Below are 24430 nucleotides of genomic sequence, written 5' to 3'. Positions count from 1 at the left end.
CCGTGGTCACCAGGACCCAGTCCTGAATGCCGAATCTGCGGCCCTCTAGAAGATGAGCACTCTGCAACCACCACAGGAGGGATACCCTTGTCCTTGGTGACAGGGTTATCCGCTGATGCATCTGAAGATGCGACCCGGACCATTTGTCCAGCAGGTCCCACTGGAAAGTTCTTGCGTGGAATCTGCCGAATGGGATTGCTTCGTAGGAAGCCACCATTTTACCCAGAACCCTTGTGCATTGATGCACTGAGACTTGGCTCGGTTTTAGGAGGTTCCTGACTAGCTCGGATTACTCCCTGGCTTTCTCCTCCGGGAGAAACACCTTTTTCTGGACTGTGTCCAGGATCATCCCTAGGAACAGAAGACAAGTCGTCGGAACCAGCTGCGATTTTGGAATATTGAGAATCCAATCGTGCTGCCGCAACACTACCTGAGATAGTGCTACACCGACCTCCAACTGTTCCCTGGATCTTACCCTTATCAGGGAATCGTCCAAGTAAGGTAACTAAAATTCCCTTCCTTCGAAGGAATATCATCATTTCGGTCATTACCTTGGTAAAGACCCGGGGTGCCGTGGACCATCCATACGGCAGCGTCTGAACTGATAGTGACAGTTCTGTACCATAAACCTGAGGTACCCTTGGTGAGAAGGGTAAATTTTGACATGAAGGTAAGCATCCTTGATGTCCCGAGACATCATGTAGTCCCCTTCTTCCAGGTTCGCAATCACTGCTCTGAGTGACTCAATCTTGAATTTGAACCTCTGTATGTAAGTGTTCAAAGATTTTAGATTTAGAATCGGTCTCACCGAGCCGTCTGGCTTCGGTACCACAACAGTGTGGAATAATACCCCGTTCCCTGTTGCAGGAGGGGTACCTTGATTATCACCTGCTGGGAATACAGCTTGTGAATGGCTTCCAAAACTGTCTCCGTGTTAGAAGGAGACATCGGTAAAGCCGACTTTAGGAAACGGCGAGGGGGAGACGTCTCGAATTCTAATTTGTACCCCTGAGATATCACCTGAAGGATCCAGGGGTCTACTTGCGAGTGAGCCCACTGCGCGCTGAAATTCATTGAGACGGGCCCACCACCGTGCATGATTCTGCTTGTAAAGCCCCAGCGTCATACTGAGGGCTTGGCAGAGGCGGGAGAGGGTTTCTGTTCCTGGGAACTGGCTGATTTCTGCAGCCTTTTTCCTCTCCCTCTGTCACGGGGCAGAAATGAGGAACCTTTTGCCCCTTGTCCACGAAAAGACTGCGCCTGATAATACGGCGTCTTCTCATGTTGAGAGGCGACCTGGGGTACAAACGTGGATTTCCCAGCTTTTGCCGTGGCCACCAGGTCTGAAAGACCGACCCCAAATAACTCCTCCCCTTAATAAGGCAATACTTCCAAATGCTGTTTGGAATACGCATCACCTGACCACTGACGTGTCCATAACCCTCTACTGGTAGAAATGGACAACGCACTTAGACTTGATGCCAGTCGGCAAATATTCCGCTGTGCATCACGCATATATAGAAATGCATCTTTTAAATGCTCTATAGGCAAAAATATACTGTCCCTATCTAGGGTATCAATATTTTCAGTCAGGGAATCCGACCACGCCAACCCAGCACTGCACATCCAGGCTGAGGCTATTGCTGGTCGCAGTATAACACCAGTATGTGTGTAAATACATTTTAGGATACCCTCCTGCTTTCTATCAGCAGGATCCTTAAGGGCGGCCATCTCAGGAGAGGGTAGAGCCCTTACAAGCGTGTGAGCGCTTTATCCCCCCTAGGGGGTGTTTCCCAACGCACCCTAACCTCTGGCGGGAAAGGATATAATGCCAATAACATTTTAGAAATTATCAGTTGTTATCGGGGGAAAACCACGCATCATCACACACCTCATTTAATTTCTCAGATTCAGGAAAACTACAGGTAGTTTTTCCTCACCGAACATAATACCCCTTTTTGGTGGTACTCGTATTATCAGAAATGTGTAAAACATTTTTTATTGCCTCAATCATGTAACGTGTGGCCCTACTGGAAGTCACATTTGTCTCTTCACCGTCGACACTGGAGTCAGTATCCGTGTCGGCGTCTATATCTGCCATCTGAGGTAACGGGCGCTTTAGAGCCCCTGACGGCCTATGAGACGTCTGGACAGGCACAAGCTGAGTAGCCGGCTGTCTCATGTCAACCACTGTCTTTTATACAGAGCTGACACTGTCACGTAATTCCTTCCAACAGTTCATCCACTCAGGTGTCGACCCCCTAGGGGGTGACATCACTATTACAGGCAATCTGCTCCGTCTCCACATCATTTTTCTCCTCATACATGTCGACACAAACGTACCGACATACAGCACACACACAGGGAATGCTCTGATAGAGGACAGGACCCCACTAGCCCTTTGGGGAGACAGAGGGAGAGTTTGCCAGCACACACCAGAGCGCTATATATATATACAGGGATAACCTTATATAAGTGTTTTTCCCCTTATAGCTGCTGTATCTTTAATACTGCGCGTAATTAGTGCCCCCCCTCTCTTTTTTAACCCTTTCTGTAGTGTAGTGACTGCAGGGGAGAGACAGGGAGCTTCCCTCCAACGGAGCTGTGAGGGAAAATGGCGCCAGTGTGCTGAGGAGATAGGCTCCGCCCCCTTATCGGCGGCCTTATCTCCCGTTTTTCTATGTATTCTGACAGGGGTTAAATGCATCCATATAGCCCAGGAGCTATATGTGATGCATTTTTTGCCATCCAAGGTGTTTTTTATTGCGTCTCAGGGCGCCCCCCCCCCAGCGCCCTGCACCCTCAGTGACCGGAGTGTGAAGTGTGCTGAGAGCAATGGCGCACAGCTGCAGTGCTGTGCGCTACCTTGTTGAAGACAGACGTCTTCTGCCGCCGATTTTCCGGACCTCTTCTGCCTTCTGGCTCTGTAAGGGGGCCGGCGGCGCGGCTCTGGGACCCATCCAGGCTGGGCCTGTGATCGTCCCTCTGGAGCTAATGTCCAGTAGCCTAAGAAGTCCAATCCACTCTGCACGCAGGTGAGTTCGCTTCTTCTCCCCTTAGTCCCTCGATGCAGTGAGCCTGTTGCCAGCAGGTCTCACTGAAAATAAAAAACCTAAACTAAAACTTTCACTAAGAAGCTCAGGAGAGCCCCTAGTGTGCACCCTTCTCGTTCGGGCACAGAGATCTAACTGAGGCTTGGAGGAGGGTCATAGGGGGAGGAGCCAGTGCACACCAGATAGTCCTAAAGCTTTCTTTAGATGTGCCCAGTCTCCTGCGGAGCCGCTATTCCCCATGGTCCTTACGGAGTCCCCAGCATCCACTTAGGACGTTAGAGAAAGTGACATTAGGCTTGTTTTGTGTAAAGAAAAACGACTGCTGTGACGCAGCGTCCTCTAAAGGAAGCTTTAACATGTCCAAAATGAGGGGTTCAATACCCTGAGCAGAAACAGAATCCCCACTAACGGGATCCAAGTCAACCCCATCCTCCTGTATAGCCTCATCTGAATCAGATAGTAAGGCAGGTAAACCACGCTTTTGTGGTAATGAGTTAGAGAGGGGGGGGGCTGTGTAACATGTGCCCTGGCAGCTAAGTCTGCAACAGCCTGTTGTAGTAGCTGCGTTTTCTGAACATTAGCAGTGAGTTGTGATGTCATATCAGACATCATATTCTTAAGGGCCCCTAGCCAGGAGGGCTCTTGACCCTCTCCCCCAGCCCCCTCACTGAGTTATGAAGATTGGCTGCATTGTTCACATGAAACAGAATCAGATGATAAGGGAGAGAATCTGGCGTGGCACACAATGCACAGTTTGTGTTTACCCATGTTCACAGTAAATCACAATGACATACACACAGACAGTAAAACTTAACAAGCCTGCCCTCACTGTATGTGAGAGGGAGACATACAGAGATAGAAGACCAGCACACCCCAGCTACACAGCCCCAGTGAGGCTGTCAGCTTATTTATCACAGTGAAACACTAATGATTTCTGTCCTATATAGGACATAGATTGTGTACAATAGCAGCTCTCCCCCTTTTATACACCCTGTACCAGTTTTCCAGCATTTTCTGTAGTGCTGTGTGTGCCCGCTGCTGCTGCAGTAAGCAGAGGAAGGCGCCAAAATGCCGCTGGTCCCGCTCTGAGGTAGCTCCGACCCCCCAATGGCGCTGGAGCTACAGTTTTTTACACTGGCAATGTCTCCTAAAGTGCTTAAAAACATCAGACAAGTGCTAGTTTAAGCCACCGCTAGGCAGTGTGCACGGGGGGCTCTAGCAGGTCCCCCCCAGGAGGATCAGCCGCACTTTGTACCGGGGCCCCCGGTTTGTATACCCCACTGTTGTCACCTTCAGGCATCTGTTAGGGGTGTGCTGCGATTGCGACAGCTAAGGCACAGCGCCCCGCTGAACAAACAAAAAATCTCTCAGGACAGTGGTCCTGCAGCGGGGAAGCGGCTCTGACACCTCGCAAGGCCGGTGACAGCCCCCCCACCCCCCCTAACTCCCACGGTGCAGGTATGCTGTTGCCCAAACAGCATACCAAAAATAATAAAAGTTTAAAAGAAACTGAAGAAAATTCTCTGGAGCTGCAGAGATGTGCATCTTCTTCTGAGGGTACTTTTTTCTAAACTGCCTGTAGGAGGGGGCATAGAGGGGAGGAGCCAGCACACCCAGTGAAGAAATTTAAAGTGCACCGGCTCCTTTGGACCCCGTCTATACCCATCATACGGTCTCCCCAATATCCCTTATGGATGCTACAGAAAATATAATAATTTCATCAGTGAATATCTCATAGTCAAGGAGCCTGGTGAAAGCTATGCTTGGTCTGTGTGGTGAATTACTAATTTTGGGCTATATGTACTAATTTGCATAGAGCCACAGTTCTCTGCTTGCGGAGAAGAGAAGCGCCATATATATTTCTTTAGGACTTTTGAGGTGAGTGAGTGATTTTGGTACTTGAAAGAGGAGCGGGAGAAGTGCTTATGACGAGCTGAGGAGGAGTACCAGTAGTGGACAAACACAGTGCAACCAAGAGGAGGCAGGTATGGAGGAAACACTAGAAATGTGCGACTCTACCCTTCATATCTGCCATAGTAAATGATCCACAACCTATACTAAATCTATCGATATATTATATCAACATTTTCTACTGGGTATTTTTATGCCAACTTCCCAGTAGTCACCAATGATCATTTAATGAATATATTTTTAATTGCTGAAGTGTAGATCTTTTAAGGTCTCTGGTTCAAATAAAGCCACTGTGATATAACTGGGAGAAGTACAGCATCAATGTAGTACTCCTTGCAGCATCGCTTTCTAATATTGGTGGTCATTCCGAGTTGTTCGCTCGTTGCAGATTTTCGCTATGCTGCGATTTGTTGCTAAATGTGCATGCGCAGGGCGCATGCGCTTAGTTATTTAACTAAAAACTTAGTAGATTTGCTGTGGATTCTGCTGCGCTTTTCAGTCGCACTGCTGATCGGTGAATGTGACAGGAAAGGGGCGTTTCTGGGTGGTAACTGAGCGTTTTCCGGGAGTGTGCTAAAAAACGCAGGCATGTCAGGGAAAAACGCGGGAGTGTCTGAAGAAACGGGGGACTGGCTGGCCGAACGCAGAGCGTGTTTGTGACGTCAAACCAGGACCTAAACGGACTGAGGTGATCGCAATCTAGGAGTAGGTCTGGAGCTACTCAGAAACTGCAAAGAATTATTTAGTAGCAGTTCTGCTAATCTTTCGGTCGCTATTCTGCTAAGCTAAGATACACTCCCAGAGGGCGGCTGCCTAGCGTGTGCAATGCTGCTAAAAGCAGCTAGCGAGCGAACAACTCGGAATGAGGGCCATTGCTCAGCACAAAGCATATGGAACACACAGGGTATTATAGTGTCTAAACTAAAAAACACTAGCCAAATCAATCCTTACTCAGTTGTCTTTAGAAGGTCTTTGCTTCTCAAGAGGTTCAGAACATCTTGTGATTTTTCTCTGTAAAAGGACTCGCCAGAATACTCATCAAAATGTACGTTGAGACGCTAAAATAGACAAATGACAATGATAATGAACACACCAAGCATGAACACATTACATTCATTACAGTACATTCTCATACACAGTGTCCCTACAAATCTAGAGAAATGGATTAACATTAAGCACAAAAACTCACTCAACCACTTTGGGGGACACTACTAACCTTGGGGACTAGGGAGGCCAATCCCAGGATAGGCAGGATGCCGGGAATCTGGCCCAAAAATGACGGGATTTGAATCCTGGGATTGGAGCCTCTAATCCCGGCATTCACGAAATTAGGTTGCACATTTGCAGTTTTGCCGGGCAGCACTGAGCACTATAGCACATCGCTGCCCAGCTGTGCGGCCACGCTGTATTTAAACCTTAGGTGAGCAGCCATGGACACACTGACCGTGCCAGCAGCATTTCAAATGTAGCGCCGGCAGCCAGACAATCGGAGCTGGCGAATCGGCAGCCAATCAGGGAAGTGGCCGCAGCAGCGACTCCTGAATGGCTGCCGGACTGCCAGTTCTGACCGGCTGGCAGTCAGCACTACATTTGAAATGCCGCTGGCGCGGTCATTGTGTGTACATGGCTACCGCCTAATAGTAAATACACAGCGCACTCCTGAGTCCCTACATCCCCCCCACCATCATCATTGCTCTCTACTCCCGCCTTCCCTTACTGTTACCTGCACCATTCCTCCTTGCTCCCTACATCCTTCCTCCTGCACTGCTCCCTACATTCTCCCTGCTCCCTACATCCAACCTCACGCGCTGCTCCCTACATCCTCCCTGCACCCCCCCCACGCTGCTCCCTATATACTCCCTGCTTCCTACACCCACCCTCCCTTGCTGTTCCCTACACCATTCCTAACTGCCCTCCACATCCACTCTTTTTGCTCCCTACACCCTGCCTCCCGTGCTGCTCCCTACATCTTCTATGCTCTCTACACCAAGCTTCCCTTACTGCTCCCAACAGCCATCCTCACTGCCCTCCACATCCACTCTCCCTGCTCCCTACACCCACCCTCCTGCGCTGCTTCCTACATCCTCCCGGCCCCCTCACACCCACCCTCCCGCGCTGCTCCCTACACCCACCCTACCTTGCTGTTCTCTTCACCCTTCCTCACTGCCCTCCACATCAACTCTCCCTGCTCCCTTCACCGATCAATACTGCAATTCCGGGATCCAGGAAATCCCGGGATTAAGCATTTTTCATTCCCGAATCCCAGGATTGAAAAAATGGCCCGGGATTGGCCTCCCTGTTAGGGACATTACAATACTGCACCTACTACTGTGCCCAATATGTCCATCCAAAGGCATCTTTACCAACAAAGACATTAAAACTGTAGATATGGTAAAAGTGAACTGAAGACCGGGTTGACCGATGCACCATGCTACACTGCTTAAAATGTACTCACTGATCAAAACCCCGAGTTCTCAAAAATAGATAAGGATTGCAGCTTTAATCAATCTTGCCACTGTCTGTTATGTTGCTGGTCATCTTATCTTGTGCACTTCATAAAGAACAAGAAAATATCTGTCATTATTACAAGAGGATGAAGACCTATGTATATCCTAAAGGCTCTAACTCCATCTAGAATAGGGGTGGGCAAAATATGGCCTGCGGGCCGGACGCGGCCCGCAAACCGATCTTGCCCGGCCCGCTGCCTCCAACCAGCGAGCAATGACAAGCGGCCCGACCGGCTGAGCTGCTTGTTATTGCTCTGCACTGCAGTACCTCCAAGCTACCGGCGGCACCTCTCTCCCCTGCTGCGTTGTAGCAGCCTCCACCTCCCGCCTCCAGAGTCCCCAGTGACAACGGCTGTGTTCAGTCGAAAAGGGGGCAGGGCTATGTGCCGATGGGGGGGGCTACACTGGACCTCAGGGGGCGGAGCTACACGGGACCAGAGCCAGACTGCTACAGATCCATCTGCCACTGCCAGCCAGATCAGTAAGTTAATGGGAGAAGTGAGTGAGAGAAAGAAAGGGTGTGTGTGTGTGGGTAGTGGCGTCAGACTGTTTTTAGGTTTGGGGGAGAGATCTTTAGCTGTCGCTGTACCAACCCCTCCCGTGTTCTGTCACCATGTCACCCCCGTGTTCTGTCACGTGTAACCCCCCCCATATTCTGTCACCTCTCCCCCGTGTTCTGTCACTGTGTCACACGGGGGGTGTTCTGTCACCGTGTCACCCCCACCGTGTTCTGTCACTGTGTCACACCCCCGTGTTCTGTCACCGTGTCACCCCCACCGTGTTCTGTCACTGTGTCACACCCCCCGTGTTCTGTCACTGTGTCACCCCCCCGGTGTTCTGTCACCATGTCACCCCCACCGTGTTCTGTCACTGTGTCACACACCCCGTGTTCTGTCACTGTGTCACCCCCACCGTGTTCTGTCACTGTGTCACACCCCCCGTGTTCTGTCACTGTGTCACCCCCCCGGTGTTCTGTCACCATGTCACCCCCACCGTGTTCTGTCACTGTGTCACACACCCCGTGTTCTGTCACTGTCACTGTCACCCCCCCTCCCCGTGTTCTGTCACTGTGTCACACCCCCGTGTTCTGTCACCGTGTCACACCTTTCCCCAGGGGCCATAACACACTGGATAATTTGCTTGCTGCACAATAATTATCCTAAATAAAATGTTAATGTGTAAAAGGGGGCTCTACCTGCTGTAATGTGTAAAAGGGGGCTCTACCTGCTGTAATGTGTAAAAGGGGGCTCTACCTTCCATACTGTGTAAAAGGGAGCTCTACCTGCCGTAATGTGTGTAAAAGGGGCTCTACCTGGTGTAATGTGTGTAAGTGGAGCTGTGTGGCGCAATTTGAATAATGCAGACTATTGTGCAGCCTAATATGAATCTGTATTATTTATTGCCCACACCCCTTCCACATAAAGCCACGTCCCTATATTTTTGGCAAGTGGGGGAAGCTGCTATTTTATATGTGGCCCTCGGATACTGACAGGAAATGTCAAGTGGCCCCTCAGCTGAAATAATTGCCCACCCCTGATCTAGAAGATAGATTCCTCACTTTATGAGGCTAGATCACGTCTTAGAGCAAGGTGAACAATCTCCTGGTTTAATTTTTACACTGCTTATTGCTGGAATGAAGGATTGGTGTGTACGATATATAGCTCTGTACCTGTGACAGAGCAGATTGGTGACATGCAGGAGAGGACAGTCAATTGTGATACCTATCTAAATGAGGCAATAGCAAGAAAAAAAAAAGAAAATAGAATAAAAGACAACCTTTGAAGTTAGGATATAACATCAACAGACTCAAGAGTCCAAGTAAAGGTCCCACAGGACAACCGCCATAACATAGGGTGGTTCAAACTTCTGAACCTCAGGAATAATAGCCAATTTACTCTAGAAGAAGAAAGACATGGTTGAAACCTGGACCTTAAGCAAGAGGCCAACCAAAATCCATCCTCCAATACATCTTGTAAGGAGGACAAGAGAATTGCTAAATTAAAACAGGAAGTGTAAACTCCCTATTTTTCTTACCCGCCAATTAGGGCTTTTTGTAGGAGACCAAGTTTCCTGGTCCCGATTATTGTCTGAAAGTCACTGTCAGATAGCTCGAAGAATCCTAACCTCAAAATTCACACAAAAAGTCAAGTAAAGGTTTGGTGGACCTGGTCTATGAATGTCCTCTCTTAAGAGTCATTCTGCATGGGATCCGGTCTCTAGGTCGACAGTAACTAGGTCAACACTATCTAGGTTGACAGTAACTAGGTTGACAGGGTTTCTAGGTCGACAGGGTATCTAGGTCGACAAGACAAAAGGTTGACATGAGGTTCACACGATTTTTTTCTTTTTTTTAACCTTTTCATACTTAACGATCCACGTGGACTATGATTGGAACGGTAATCTTGCCCGAAGCATGGCGAGCGAAGCAAGCCATGCGAGGGGACACGGTGCACTAATTGGGGTTCCCGGTCACTCTACGAAGAAAAAGACACCAAAAAACATAAAAAACTCATGTCAACCTTTTGACCTGTCGACCTAGACCCTGTCGACCTAGTTACTGTCGACCAATAGTGGTCGACCTAGTTACTATCTACCTTCCATACCACACCTGTCTGCATGAGGGGGGGCGTCTATAAGCAATATTAGAATGCAGGCGTACCATCTTCTTGGTCAGTCAATTGCAACTAGAATTAATGACAAACCTTTTTTTTTCTTTTGGCCTTCTGGAATATCAGGGGAAGCATGGCCGCCGGGGGAAACGTATACACCAGTCAGTACTTCCCTGGGTCTGTTATGCCATTCACTAGAATTGCCTTCAGTTCTCGTGCAGTACCTAGCAACTTGATGATCCATCAGATTCTCCATTGTCAGCTGCAAATGGGTTACAAGAAAAGCTGTGCTGGCTTTTCTCAGTAGGTCATTCAGTAACCTCAAAGAGTGCTGCTATGATCAACATTTTATTATTATTTGAGTCGGGATTTTATGTAATACCATATAGCAAAATATATACATAAATATGTAGTGATGTCTGCTCAATATGTTGCTATATATGTAAAGAAATAATAGGTAATACCGAATAATTACAAGATTTACTGTAGTCAAAAGTCTACTAAATAGCCAGGGAAAACATGCTTTTATTCCAGCTCCAATTATTATTATTATTATTATTATTATTATTATATTTATTTAGATGGTAAGCTTGCAAGCAGGGCCTTCCTATCTTTATGTCTGTCTGTTATTACCCAGTTTTGTGTTATCACTGTTGTTGAATCTACAGTATGCTGTTCTTTAAAGAATGTTATATTAAATTGAAGTTCAGTAAAACAGGGAATAGGGGTCTCCACTGCAGATGGGGGTCTCTTATTTCCCTAAGTCATCTTCCAAAAAGGGACATTTGAAACAAAATCTTAACTTCTAGTTACCCAAGTCTGCTGCAGAAGTCTTCCTTCTATCCTGTGAGGTATGAATAGTGTAAGTAAACAGGAATTTCACCTTTCTCAACTGAGGATGGTCCGAGATCAGAGTCTCTTAGGAAGTGTACCAGAGCAGATTTCAATAACTTGTGAGAGTTGTTGGATGACAATGTCTCCAAGAACCTATCCAGCATGCTCTGGAGAAGCCTTTTTTTTCAGGAAATGGACCCAAACAGGCTTCTGGATTACTGCCAGAAGGTCTGGACCCATTGAGTCAAATGCTGCTGAGAAGGAAGGACCACTGTTTGGAGACCCTAAGGGAAAGGGAAATAGTAATCAGCTTAATTACCTCCCTAGAATGCTCAGGACTCCTAGTTAGTTTTGTGCTGGGGTGCGCTAAAGCAGGCCTGGCCAACCTGTGGGCTCTCCAGATGTTGTAAAACTACGCATGCCACATATCGAGTATCTGGTTCTGAGTGTCAATGTGCTCATTTTGCCTGGCTTTGGAACATATTCATAAAATTGCAATTGTAAGAAGCCACGGTGTGCAGTCCAGGCCCCCTCTCCACAATATATTAAATAAGGGGACAGGGACTACTGCAGTAGTTTAAAGATCGTCAATAAAGTGCTCATCTAGAATATAAAAAAGGAAGATCAAAGATACACAATCAAGCACTGTATAAAGCAATAGAAAGAATAACCTATGCAGCAAGTAGTAGCAATGCAGGCAAATCTCACATTCAGAGCAAGTTTCTGCTCCACTGAGGAATGGCTGCCAGAGGATTCCACTGGGCTTTCCATTCAGCAATACCTGCCAAGGAAGAGGTGCTTTTATTGCAGCTGCTATGGATAAAAAGCACCTCCCCATGATAGCCAAGACCAGTTATAGCACTGTCCATGGGACAATTTCCCATGCCATGACTGTCCCTAGTGCAAGGCTCACTTCAGTGATGATGGCCTGGGCATCTCAACATTCTATAGGGAGAGAATGGATCTGCATGTGGAGGCTTCCGTAGCATTTACCTATGCACTATGGGATGGCACTTGGCTCTATGGGGTCCCAGTTTATTATAACCCAAGATTACCTGGTGACCCCTACACTGGAAGTCCTGAAAGTGGCGAAGTACCTACCTCAGCAGAGTTGTGATAGTGAACTTCATTATTACAACAAAGTGAAGAAAATAGAGAAACAAATAAAACTTACATGCTGACCTCAGCAGCAGAAGAAAAAGTGCATTACTTATTGGCACTGCACATAAAACGTAGCTCCAATTTGACCAGAGTAATCTAGTTTAGTGCCTACTCCTGAAGCAGCATCCTCTATACACCAAGATTAGCAACATCCCCATAGTGTTCCAATGAGTAAAAAGGTGTCATGGTTGTTGAGAAAGGGGAAATATGAAAGGTGAACATCCCCTTCTATTATTTGTGAAATGAAAACATACCTTATACACTTTAGAATACTCCTGAATGCTCAGGCCTCTGAAGTGTGTCCACAGGGACAGAGCTTGCTGATTTCCACTCTCAAGCTTTCCCATAAAATCCTGGGCCGACCGCTTCATGTCTTCATCTTGTTCAGCTGCAGCATTGGCTTTCACATAAACCTGAGCAATGAATATGCAATATTAATAACCACTTAAATGTATATAAATAACTAAACATAAAGATATACATGATATAAATGGGTGCTCCAGGTACAACCATATATTTAATTTTTCTATCACAACAATGTAGTTGATATTTTGGATGGAAAAAACATATGTATAAACGTGGTTATAATAATGAGATATATGCAGTACGTTTTATAATTGCACAGTAATATAAATTGGTGTCACTGTAAAATGAAAAAATTGGATTTTTATTACCTACCGGTAAATCCTTTTCTCGTAGTCCGTAGAGGATACTGGGGTCCATTTAGTACCATGGGGTATAGACGGGTCCACTAGGAGCCATGGGCACTTTAAGAATTTGATAGTGTGGGCTAGCTCCTCCCTCTATGCCACTCCTACCAGACATAGCCTAGGAATCTGTGACCGAGGAGACGGACATACTTCGAGAGAAGGATAGATAAGGATAGTGGTGAGATTCTGAACCAGCACACACAACATGAGGAAAGCCAAGCTAACCAAGCTTGAAACTGGAACAGCAACGGCTGAACCAACATTAGTCAAATAACAGTGCAGGACGAATGAAGCACTGGGCGGGCAACCAGTATTCTCTACGGACTACGAGAAAAGGATTTACCGGTAGGTAATTAAAAACGAGATTTATGGTAAGAACTTACCGCTGTTAAATCTCTTTCTGCGAGGTACACTGGGCTCCACAAGGATTAACATCGGGGTGTAGAGTTGGTTCTTGATCAGTGGCACCAACAGGCTCAAAGCTTTGACTGTTCCCAAGATGCACAGCGCCGCCTCCTCTATAACCCCGCCTCCGTGCACAGGAGCTCAGTTTCGTTAAGCAGCCAAATGCAGTAGCAGGTACCAGAGACGACAATCATAACCAGCCACATGAACCACACACTCCCCACCACCGGGGAGGGAGTTAGCAGCTAATTCCATATCAACCCAAAGAAGCAAAGTGCGTCAGAGTGGGCGCCTTGTGGAGCCCAGTGTACCTCGCAGAAAGAGATTTAACAACGGTAAGTTCTTACCATAAATCTCGTTTTCTGCTGCGGGGTACACTGGGCTCCACAAGGATTAACATCGGGGATGTCCTAAAGCAGTTCCTTATGGGAGGGGACGCACTGTAGCGGGCACAAGAACCAGAGGCGTCACTAGGGTTGGTGTCACCCGGTTTGTTAACTCATGGTGTCACCCCCCACGTACCTCCTCCTATATTATACCACACGGAATCTTGGCGGGGGGGTGGTGACGGGGCGTCGATGCACCGTTTCAGGGGCATGGTCCTGACAACGCAGACGTTTCTGGACCATATGTGGGGCGGGCCGCAGCGGCTGCATGAAAGCACACGCAGCCGCTGCGACCCAAAAGATGGTGGCCCGGCGACTGCCTTCACAGATAGGCTGCGGAGGGAGAGGGCTACCCTTAAAATGCGAGCGCATCTCTGTATAGCAATGCGCTTGCATATCAGCGGGGGGGGGGGGGGGGCGGACTTGGCATGTGGGGTGGCCTTAACCTGTGCTGGGGAGCCCCCCCCCCACATGCTAGAGAAAGCAGTTGTAGTTTTGCTACTTTTAGCAAAACTACTCTGATGCTGAATTAGGCCCCAAATCCATTGATATGTCAACAGTCATGGATGCGTGCGTACACACGCACCCGCTAGTGACCCAAACATTAAAGCAAAAATTACGGGTAGCTGGAGCACTGCTTCCCACTACCCCTTATTATTCCCCCTTACTGCTCTGGGCAGTGGGAGCATCGCTCTCACGCTGCCTGCGTCCACATTTGAGGCGTTCCGTTTCTGTCTGTGTGGTGGGAGCGTGCTACTGTACGCTCTGCTGGGATAAACAGTCTGTGATGCATATGCATCGCAGGCAACATTCTGTATTTGTATTCCCCTCACCCTCATTGAGGTAAAAAACAAACTAGATAATATTTTTTTTTTCTGAAATAATACTGGATTATATTGAAATTAACCATTGGTTTGGTACACACAAATGGTAGTAATTTCAATACAATCCACATTTACTTCAGGGAAAAAATATATATATTTAAGTGACAGTGTATTTTTATGGAAATACTAACTTTTCATCAAACTTTCCAAACTGGCAGCTGAAACGACTGACAGCCAGCCAGGGAGTGACAGCAGCAGCCAGCAGGAGACTCCAAGTTCAATGAACTGCGCACTGCATTACAGGTCCTCCCTATTGTAACGCAGCGGCAGCACTACAGAATGCAGTCTCCTCCCACTTCTCCCTCCCAGCATTGCTAGCGGCGCTGGCGTGCGTGGTAACATCACGAAGACTGACGTCACAGCCAGTGCCAGATTAAGGTTCACATGGGCCTGGAGCTGAAATTCATGAAAGGCCTATTGTGTGCTGCCGCAGGGGATGTGACTAGTGATGTGGGGGGCATGACTAGTGGTGTGGTGGTGTGACCCGCATCATGGGTTGTATCAAGAGCCTTCCTTTAATTGCCCTGCCCCTACACACTTCCATCCTGCAGCTTGGCATATTTGCGTCAATCAGGTGTGCCCACGACTAGGGTGCACGTGTGCGTCTAAGTACAAGTACCCATAGGAATACACGAGCAGCGTACTAAACCGCAGCTCAGCTGGTGAAATGTGGTGTCTTGGTGGTGACATGTGGGGATATGGGGTATCATGTATTGAAATGTGGTGTCATGTGGTGACATGTGGGGATATGGGGTATCATGTATTGAAATGTGGTGTCATGTGGTGAATTGTGGTGTCGTGGTGAAATGTGGCATCTTGGTGGTGACATGTAGGGATATGGGGTATCATGTGGTGTCTTAGAGGTGGCATGAGATTTACTTGGTGGTGGCACTGATTAATCTCCCCTACACAGCAACCGCAAACATATCCCTGTCCAAGAACCCATTACTGAAGCACCCCATCCACGTACATCCATTACCCCATCTCTCCCCAATTCATTATCAATCCCTTCTCCCAACACTCATTAGCACATTCATCCACCCACCCTTTCAGCTCCCGTAAAGCTCCCCTCACAGCAGCACCCACATTACACTCACACAGCACCCATACTACGCTCACACAGCAGCACCCATACTACGCTCACACAGCGGCACCCATACTACGCTCACACAGCACTACCCATACTACGCTCACACAGCAGCACCCATACTACGCTCACACAGCGGCACCCATACTACGCTCACACAGCGGCACCCATACTACGCTCACACAGCACTACCCATACTACGCTCACACAGCGGCACCCATACTACTCTCACACAGCGGCACCCATACTACGCTCACACAGCACTACCCATACTACGCTCACACAGCGGCACCCATACTACTCTCACACAGCGGCACCCATACTACGCTCACACAGCACTACCCATACTACTCTCACACAGCGGCACCCATACTACACTCACACAGCACCCATACTTTACTAGCACAGTAGCACCCATACTACACTCACACAGCACCCATACTACGCTCACACAGCAGCACCCATACTACGCTCACACAGCGGCACCCATACTACGTTCACACAGCACCCATACTACGCTCACACAGCAGCACCCATACTACTCTCACACAGCGGCACCCATACTACTCTCACACAGCAGCACCCATACTACGCTCACACAGCACCCATACTTTACTAGCACAGCAGCACCCATACTACGCTCACACAGCGGCACCCATACTACACAGCACCCATACTACACTCACACATCGGCACCCATACTACACAGCACCCATACTACGCTCACACAGCACCCATACTACACAGCACCCATACTACTCTCACACAGCACCCATACTACACTCACACAGTGGCACCCATACTATGCTCACACATTACCCATACTACACAGCACCCTTACTATGCTCACACAGTAGCACCCATACTACACTCACACAGCACCCATACTACACTCACACAGCAGCACCCATACTACACAGCACCCATACTACACTCACACAGCGCCCATACTACTCTCACACAGCACCCATACTACATTCACACAGCAACCATACTACGCTCACACAGCACCCATACTACTCTCACACAGCACCCATACTACATTCACACAGCAACCATACTACACTCACACAGCGGCACCCATACTATGCTCACACAGCACCCATACTACAGAGCACCCTTACTACGCTCACCCATACTGCACTCACACAGCGGCACCCATACTACGCTCACACAGCACCCATACTACACAGCACCCTTACTACACTAACACAGTGGCACCCATACTATGCTCACACAGCACCCATACTACACAGCACCCATACTAGACTCACACAGTGGCACCCATACTATGCTCACACAGCACTCATACTACAGTCACAAAGTGGCACCCATACTACATTCACACAGCCCCAATTAGCTCCCCCCCCACCTAGCACTCAGTAACCCAACAATTTCTACATCCCAATGCCCATTAACACATTCAGCCTCATACACACACACACACACACACACACACACACACACACACACACACACACACACACACACACACACGCACACCTCATAAATCGATTCTGCTAATAATGGAGCATTTATAGAAGTTACCTGGCTGGCATCATGCAGCACATCACCAGCAGCTCCTTTCTCCTGTAGTATAGTGTGGGAGGCGGAGCTAGTGTGTGTCAGGCTCAGGACCCGAGTGAGGAGAGAGTGGACTCTGGAGGAAAGGGGAGGGGCGGCCACTGCACGGCTCTGTACTGCGCTGCCTGCTGATCTCACTAAACAGGTGAGAGTGTCGGACTTTAGGAGGCGGGGCCTGGAAGGAGGGGGTATTGTCTCAGCCGTGGACCAGTGTTTCTCATGTCAGGGAATGGGGGTGCGTGTGAGTGCACGACTCGTTTTGGTGTCACCCTATTGAAGGGTGACACCCGGGTGCGGGCCGCACCCCCCGCACCCACCTCATGACGCCACTGACAAGAACCCAGTGTCCAAAGGAAGCATCCTGGGAGGCGGCAGTATCGAAGGACCAATACTTATGAACGTGTTCACTGAGGACCACGTAGCCGCCTTGCACAATTGTTCAAGGGTCGCACCACGGCGGGCCGCCCAAGAAGGTCCTACAAACCGAGTAAAATGGGCTTTGATGGTAGCAGGAGCCGGCAGACCAGCCTGTACATAAGCATGTGCGATCACCATTCTAATCCACCTGACCAAGGTCTGCTTGTTAGCAGGCCAGCCACGTTTGTGAAAACCAAACAGTACAAAAAGAGAATCAGATTTCCAAATGGAGGAAGTTCTTTTCACATAGATACGGAGAGCCCGTACCACATCCAAAGACCGCTCTTTAGATGACGCCTCAGGAGAATTAAAGGGCGAACCACAGTTTCCTGATTAAGTAGGAAGGAAGACACCACCTTGGGCAAATAACCTGGACGAGTTCTAAGAACCGCCCGGTCACGGTAAAAAATCAGATAGGGGGACTTACTGGATAAGGCACCCAAGTCCGACACCCTTCTACCTAAAGCGATAGCCAGCAAAAATAAAACCTTAAGGGAGAGCCACTTAAGGTCCGCAGACGCAAGAGGTTCAAACGGAGACTCTTGCAAGGCTTCCAGAACCACTGATAAATCCCAAGGGACCACAGGTGGAACATAAGGAGGTTGAATCCGCAACACGCCCTGAGTGAAAGTATGAACATCAGGTTGGGCAGCAATCTTTCTCTGAAACCAAACCGACAAGGCAGAAATGTGAACCTTGAGGGAGGCCAGACGAAGGCCTAAGTCCAGGCCCTGTTGTAGGAAGGCCAATAGTTTGGCCACACTAAACTTGAAAACGTCATGATTGTGAGACACGCACCAAGTAAAGTAAGCGTTCCAGAACCTATGGTAAATCCGAGCAGAAGCCGGCTTACGGGCCTTCAACATAGTTTGAACGACCGCCTCAGGAAAACCCTTGACCCTCAAGACGGAAGCTTCAAGAGCCACGCCGTCAAAGCCAGACGGGCCAAATCCTGGTAAACACAAGGGCCCTGAACAAGGAGGTCTGGTCGTTGTGGAAGTAGAAGGGGACGATCCAATGAGAGGCCCTGTAGTTCGGAGAACCAGTGCCGCCTGGGCTACGCTGGAGCGACCAGAATTAGGTTTCCTCCTTCTTGCTTGAACTCCCGTATAACTCTGGGCAGGAGTGACACCGGAAGGAACACATACGGCATCCGAAAGATCCATGGAATTGCCAGAGCGTCCACGAACGATGCTTGAGGATCCCTTGTCCTTGCTCCGAAGACCGGAACCTTGTGATTGTGTCGAGACGCCATCAGATCCACATCTGGAAGGCCCCACGTGTCCACGAGAAGTTGAAACACCTCTGGATGGAGGCTCCACTCTCCGGCGTGTACATCCTGACGACTGAGATAGTCCGCTTCCCACTTCCGAACGCCTGGAATGAAAACTGCTGATAAGGCCAGCAGATGGTGTTCTGCCCACTGAAGAATCCGCAATACTTCCCTCATTGCCATGTGGCTTCGAGTGCCGTCTTGATGACTGATGTACGCCACCGTGGTGGCGTTGCCCGATTGTACTTGAACAGGTCTGTTTTGTATCAGATGCTGGGCCATTGTCAACGCATTGAACACTGCCCGCAGCTCCAGAATGTTTATCGGGAGTAGAGACTCCTCCTCGGTCCACCGACCCTGAAGAGAGTGTTGTTCCAACACCGCGCCCCAACCTCTCAGACTGGCATCCGTCGTCAGCAGAACCCAGTTGGATATCCAGAAGGAACTGCCCCTGCTCAATCGATGGTCCTGAAACCACCAGCTCAGTGACAGACGGACCTCCGGAGACAACGAGATCATGTGAGATCTGATCCGGTGAGGCAGGCCATCCCACTTGGTCAGAATTAACTTCTGCAGAGGGCGAGAATAGAATTGAGCATACTCCACCATGTCGAAAGCCGACACCATGAGACCTAGCACTTGCATTGCAGAGTGAATTAACACTTGCGGACGAGATAGGAAGCATCGAATCCTTTCCTGAAGTTTCAGGACTTTCTCCTGAGACAAGAACAACCGCTGGTTGTGGGTGTCCAATAACGCTCCCAGGTGTACCATGCTCCGAGCAGGAACCAGGGATGATTTCTTCCAGTTGACAAGCCACCCGTGGGCTGTCATGACCCGGACAGTCAGATCTAGGTGACACAGGAGAATTTCTGGGGAATTTGCCAGGATCAACAAATCGACTAGGTACGGTAGAATCCTGACCCCATGATGGCGGAGTGTAGCCGTCATGACCACCATAACTTTGGTGAAAACTCGGGGAGCCGTTGTCAAACTAAAGGGTAATGCCCGAAATTGGTAGTGAAGGTTGCCCACCGCGAACCTCAGGTACTGCTGATGAGACACTGCAATAGGAATATGCAGGTAGGCATCCTGTATGTCCAGGGAGACCATATAGTCCCTAGGCTCTAAGGCCAGAAAAATAGAGCGAAGAGTTTCCATACGTAACTTGGAAGTCCTCACGTGCTTGTTCAAGGACTTGAGATTGAGAATGGGCCGCGAGGACTCGTTCGGTTTCGGGACTAGAAACAGCGGTGAATAGCACCCCTTGCCTCTCTGAGCCAGAGGCACCCGTACCACCACTCCCGTGGTCAGGAGGGAGTGTACCACCGAATGGAGAGTGTTTGACTTCGTCTGATCCGACGAGACATCTGTCAGACAAAATCGATGAGGGGTTCTTTAAGGGTACGGCATAACCTCGAGTGACGACTTCCCTTACCCAGGAATCCGAAGTGGTCTTTAACCATTCCTGGACAAAACCTAGAAGTCGGCCCCCAACCCTGGGATCCTCCAGAGGGAGGCCCGCCCCGTCATGCGGCAGGCTTGTCAGTTTTGGAAGCAGGCTGACGGGCAGCCCAGGACCACTTCGGTCTGGGCTTGGCAGGTTTGGACGCACGAGTCTGCTTCGGGTACGCCTGACCTTTTGCTGACACTGCCACAGCACGCCTATTTCCTTTAAGGCTTCCACCATAACGTTTGCAGAGTCCTGTATATGCTGCAGGAGTAAGACAACATCCCCCCTAGATAAGGAATCTAACCCCTCAATTAGGTTACCTGATCATTTAGCAATGGCTTTAGTGATCCACGCACATGCAATAGTGGGTCTTTGGGCCACCCCAGCAGTTATGTACAATGACTTGAGTGTAGTCTCAATTTTACGATCAGCCGTGTCTTTCAGGGAGGCTGCACCAGGAACAGGCAACACAATTTTACGTGACAGCCTAGAGACTGATGCATCCACTATCGGTGGATTTTCCCATTTTTTCCTATCCTCCAGAGGAAAAGATGAGAGCAACCTATTAGGGATCTGAAACTTCTTCTTATCAGGTTTAACCCATGGTTCTTCAAACAGGGTATTCAATTCCTTTGATGCAGGAAAAGTGACTTATTTTTTACATTAAAATAAGATTCCTCACACTCCTCTGACACCTTATCAGAAATATGCAGAACATCTCTGATAGCCTCTATAAGAGCCTCTATTCCCTGTGACAGAGCTGCATCCACCCCTCTGAGTCCACCTCCCATTCCTCCATGTCTGACCTGCCAGAGTCAGACTGCAGGATATGGGCCAGAGATTGCTTTTGTGGACAAATGGGAGGGGATTGAGACGCTGTCTTGGGGACTGAGTCTCTGTTCATAAACTCATCCACAGTCTGTTTTAAGTATTGCGTCTCTTTCTCATTGCGGGACAATTTTGTAGAAAGAGTTAGGACCATTGCCTTAAGAGAATTAACCCATTCCGGTTCAGCCCCGCTAGCCTGTGAACCCTGAGTACTCAGTAGTGAGCCCCCTGGTGAAGAGCAGCACTATGCGGTATAAGAAACACACTCTTTGCCCGACATACTGTAAGTGTGACAGCACACATACACACACAGGAAAGGTTAAGCACAATTAACCCACAAAGAGCCCCTCAGGGAGACACAGGGTTGTTTGGAGCCAGCCCCCACCGCGCCCTTACCGCTAATGTCAAGCTTAGCCGGATCGCAGACTAAGTACCCTGATAGGGGACTAATAGTCGCTCCCTCCTGCTATGACCCCCTGGTACCGCAGAGGCAATCTGGAGTCACACTGGAGGAGCTGCGCGTCCCTGTCCTGTCAGCGTCTGTGTCCACTGCAGAGAGAAAATGGCAGCAGTGAGCTGCTGGATCCTCTCATAGTGAAACCCCGCCCCTTCAATGGCACGCATTCTTCCCGCTTTTTTTATACTGGCTGAGGAATCTGGTGCTTAAAATGGAGAAAACCGTTTTAAGGCTGTTGTGCCAGTATGGGTACTGTATACTGTTCCAGAGACGCATTCCGCCCCGTGTAGAAGCCGCGCGTCTCCGTACCCTCATGCCGACGTAATGGCTGGCACCCTGCTAGCCAGGACACCAGCTCAGTACTCACCACTCTTCAGTCTTTTAGCTCTGTTAGGGGTGGCAGCATGCTGCGGGAATGTACGTTCGCCGTGGTGGGGCTTGCGAATAGTTCCCTCAGGAGCTCAGTATCCCGTCAGCGGAGAACGAGACGATTAACCCTTCAAGAGGTTGGGCCATTCCCCCCACGCCCCCCCCCCCCCCCCTATGTCCCACGAAGCAGGCTAGCTGGTGCCAACCAGCCCTGCCTGAAAATAACAAACTTATAAAATAAATGCAGAAAACTCTTTAGGAGCTTCCTTCAGCGTGACCGGCTCCTCCGGGCACATTTTCTAAACTGAGTCTAGTAGGAGGGGCATAGAGGGAGGAGCCAGCCCACACTCTCAAATTCTTAAAGTTCCCATGGCTCCTAGTGGACCAGTCTATAGTCCATGGTACTAAATGGACCCCAGTATCCTCTAGGACGTTAGAGAAATATATTATAGAGCTTTGCAATTCTTCTCAATAAACGCTCTCTCATCTTTTACTATATAGAGCAGGGGTGGCCAACCAGTCAGAGACAAAGAGCCAAGAAATCTTGTTAGGTACATCAAAAGAGCCGACTTTGAGCCGAAGGAGCACTTGCAAAAATGGGGTGTGACCTTGTGCCTGCTAGGCCACGCCCCTGGTATAAAATACATTGAAAAAGCCAGATCCAACATAAAATACAATGAAAAAGCCACTTCTACATCAAATAATTGAAAAAGCCAGATTCTCATAAAATATATTGAAAGCCAGATTCACATAATACACTTCAGTTCCCCCATGTGTCACTCCAGCCAGCACCCGCCTGTGTCACTCCAGCCAGTTCCCCTATGTGTATTTGGCTCCCTCAGTTCTCAGTCTACGTAGTGCTGCTGCATGTCTGGCTGGAGTGCATCCGTTTACAGACCTCTTGTGGTCACGTGACTGAGTGTTGGGAGCCACATTTGAATAAAGAGCCGCATGTGGCTCTAGAGCCACGCGTTGGCCACCACTGATATAGAGTGTTTGTTCCGATGGTACTACCATAGAATGTGAATCTAAACAAAATGCTTTAGAGAATATATCAGAACAAAAGACATAAAACAAAAGATATTAAGAACGGTTATTTTTTTAAGGAAATAAACTGTAAAATGTATTTATAATTTACATATACCACAAATTGTTACTTATCATAATTATTTTGGCAAGCCAGTCCAAGGCTGCCTACAAACTGCGACTCACCACAAAAAGGTGTTGTAGAGGATTAGTGTTAAGTTCCTCTTCGTTGCCGAACTTGGTGAATCCAGCACCCAGAAGACCTATAAAATGCTCAATTTAAAAGGAACACTGGCATAATTTTGCACAATTATGTTGTACAACTAATTAACATATTTGTAATGACCAGTACCCAAAAGCAGCTACTGGGCAACAACCTACAGTATGGGTAGCTAGCTACATATGTTCTGAGAGCACTTTTCAATCAATGTTTTTTATTCGTTCCAAACTCTCTCAACACACTTTAAACTGACTATTGCAGAAAATAATCATTTTTGTTTTATAAATTTTCATTTTATATGAAGGTTTTGTTTAAATAGAGATGTAGTTGGAATCCCGATGGTCAAAATACCAACGCCAGAATCCCGACCCCCAGAATGCCGGCATTGCTGCCACAGCTATTCCTACTCCTGGGTGTCCACGACACCCATGGAGTGGGAATAGAACCTGTGGCAAGCGAAACGAGCCACCGCGCCCGCAGCGTGGCGAGCATAGCGAGCCTGCAAGTGGCTTTGTTCTGCTCGCCACCCTGCCTGCATTTTGACGGCCGGGATTCCGGCATCTGTATTTTGACCGCCGGGATCCTGTACCCAACCCGTTTAAATAAAATACACTATCACTGTTCTACTAGAAATAATCAAAAACCCATTTTACTGATTATCAACCTAAACAAACACATTAGTCCTTAGCTATATAGAAATTATATATATGGAGCCCTCTCCAGACAGGACAGACATACGGTACAAGGTGTTCTCAATATCATAAAAACTGAAACAAGAGGGGGTGAAAAAAGTAATGAAATAAAAAAAAGAATGTGTACATCTATTATATCCTAAAACATATAAAATCTTTAGATTACTCGACTTCCACGAAGCACTACTCACCAAACTGCAGGCCCCAGTCCCCTAGGTAGTTTATTCTTACAACTTCATTACCAGCTGCTTCCTTCAGATTAGCAATAAAATTCCCTAGTAAATAACAAACAAGTATACACTGACAAAGGAACAATTACATTGTACATCTATACAACACAGGTACATTTTTGTCTCCAAGCCACAACATCTAACAGCAAGTATAGAAGCAAAACCTTTGGCACAATATAGTGAACAGTTACTAGTTTACTGCGAGACCTCACAAAAGGCAAATAAATCTTAATATTACGTAGGTGAGCATCGCTCTAAGAGTATTGCTCCTCCATCGGGTAATATATTATGGCAGTGGTTCTCAAACTGTGGGATGTGGCACCCTGGGGTGCCT

The 24430-nt window shown here is 48.3% G+C and overlaps 1 protein-coding gene across 2 annotated transcripts in view; it reads right to left on the bottom strand.

Moving 5' to 3' along the window:
• RARS2 (arginyl-tRNA synthetase 2, mitochondrial) overlaps positions 1-24430 on the bottom strand; it is a 133182-nt gene that overhangs the window by 63596 nt on the left and 45156 nt on the right. For both annotated transcript variants that reach the window (XR_010176011.1, XM_063916934.1), the window contains exons 7-10: positions 24058-24141; positions 23141-23217; positions 12330-12488; positions 5916-6022 (exon numbers count right to left, since the gene is read on the bottom strand). Coding sequence is in view for 1 of the 2 variants with exons in the window: in XM_063916934.1 (XP_063773004.1) it covers positions 5916-6022; positions 12330-12488; positions 23141-23217; positions 24058-24141 (427 nt within the window). In the remaining variant the exon portion in view is untranslated. The remainder of the gene's footprint in view (positions 1-5915; positions 6023-12329; positions 12489-23140; positions 23218-24057; positions 24142-24430) is intronic.

Source organism: Pseudophryne corroboree, chromosome 4, assembly GCF_028390025.1.
Source record: "Pseudophryne corroboree isolate aPseCor3 chromosome 4, aPseCor3.hap2, whole genome shotgun sequence".
NCBI classification, from domain to species: Eukaryota; Metazoa; Chordata; class Amphibia; order Anura; family Myobatrachidae; genus Pseudophryne; species Pseudophryne corroboree.
This window is presented reverse-complemented; position numbering and strand designations above follow the sequence as displayed.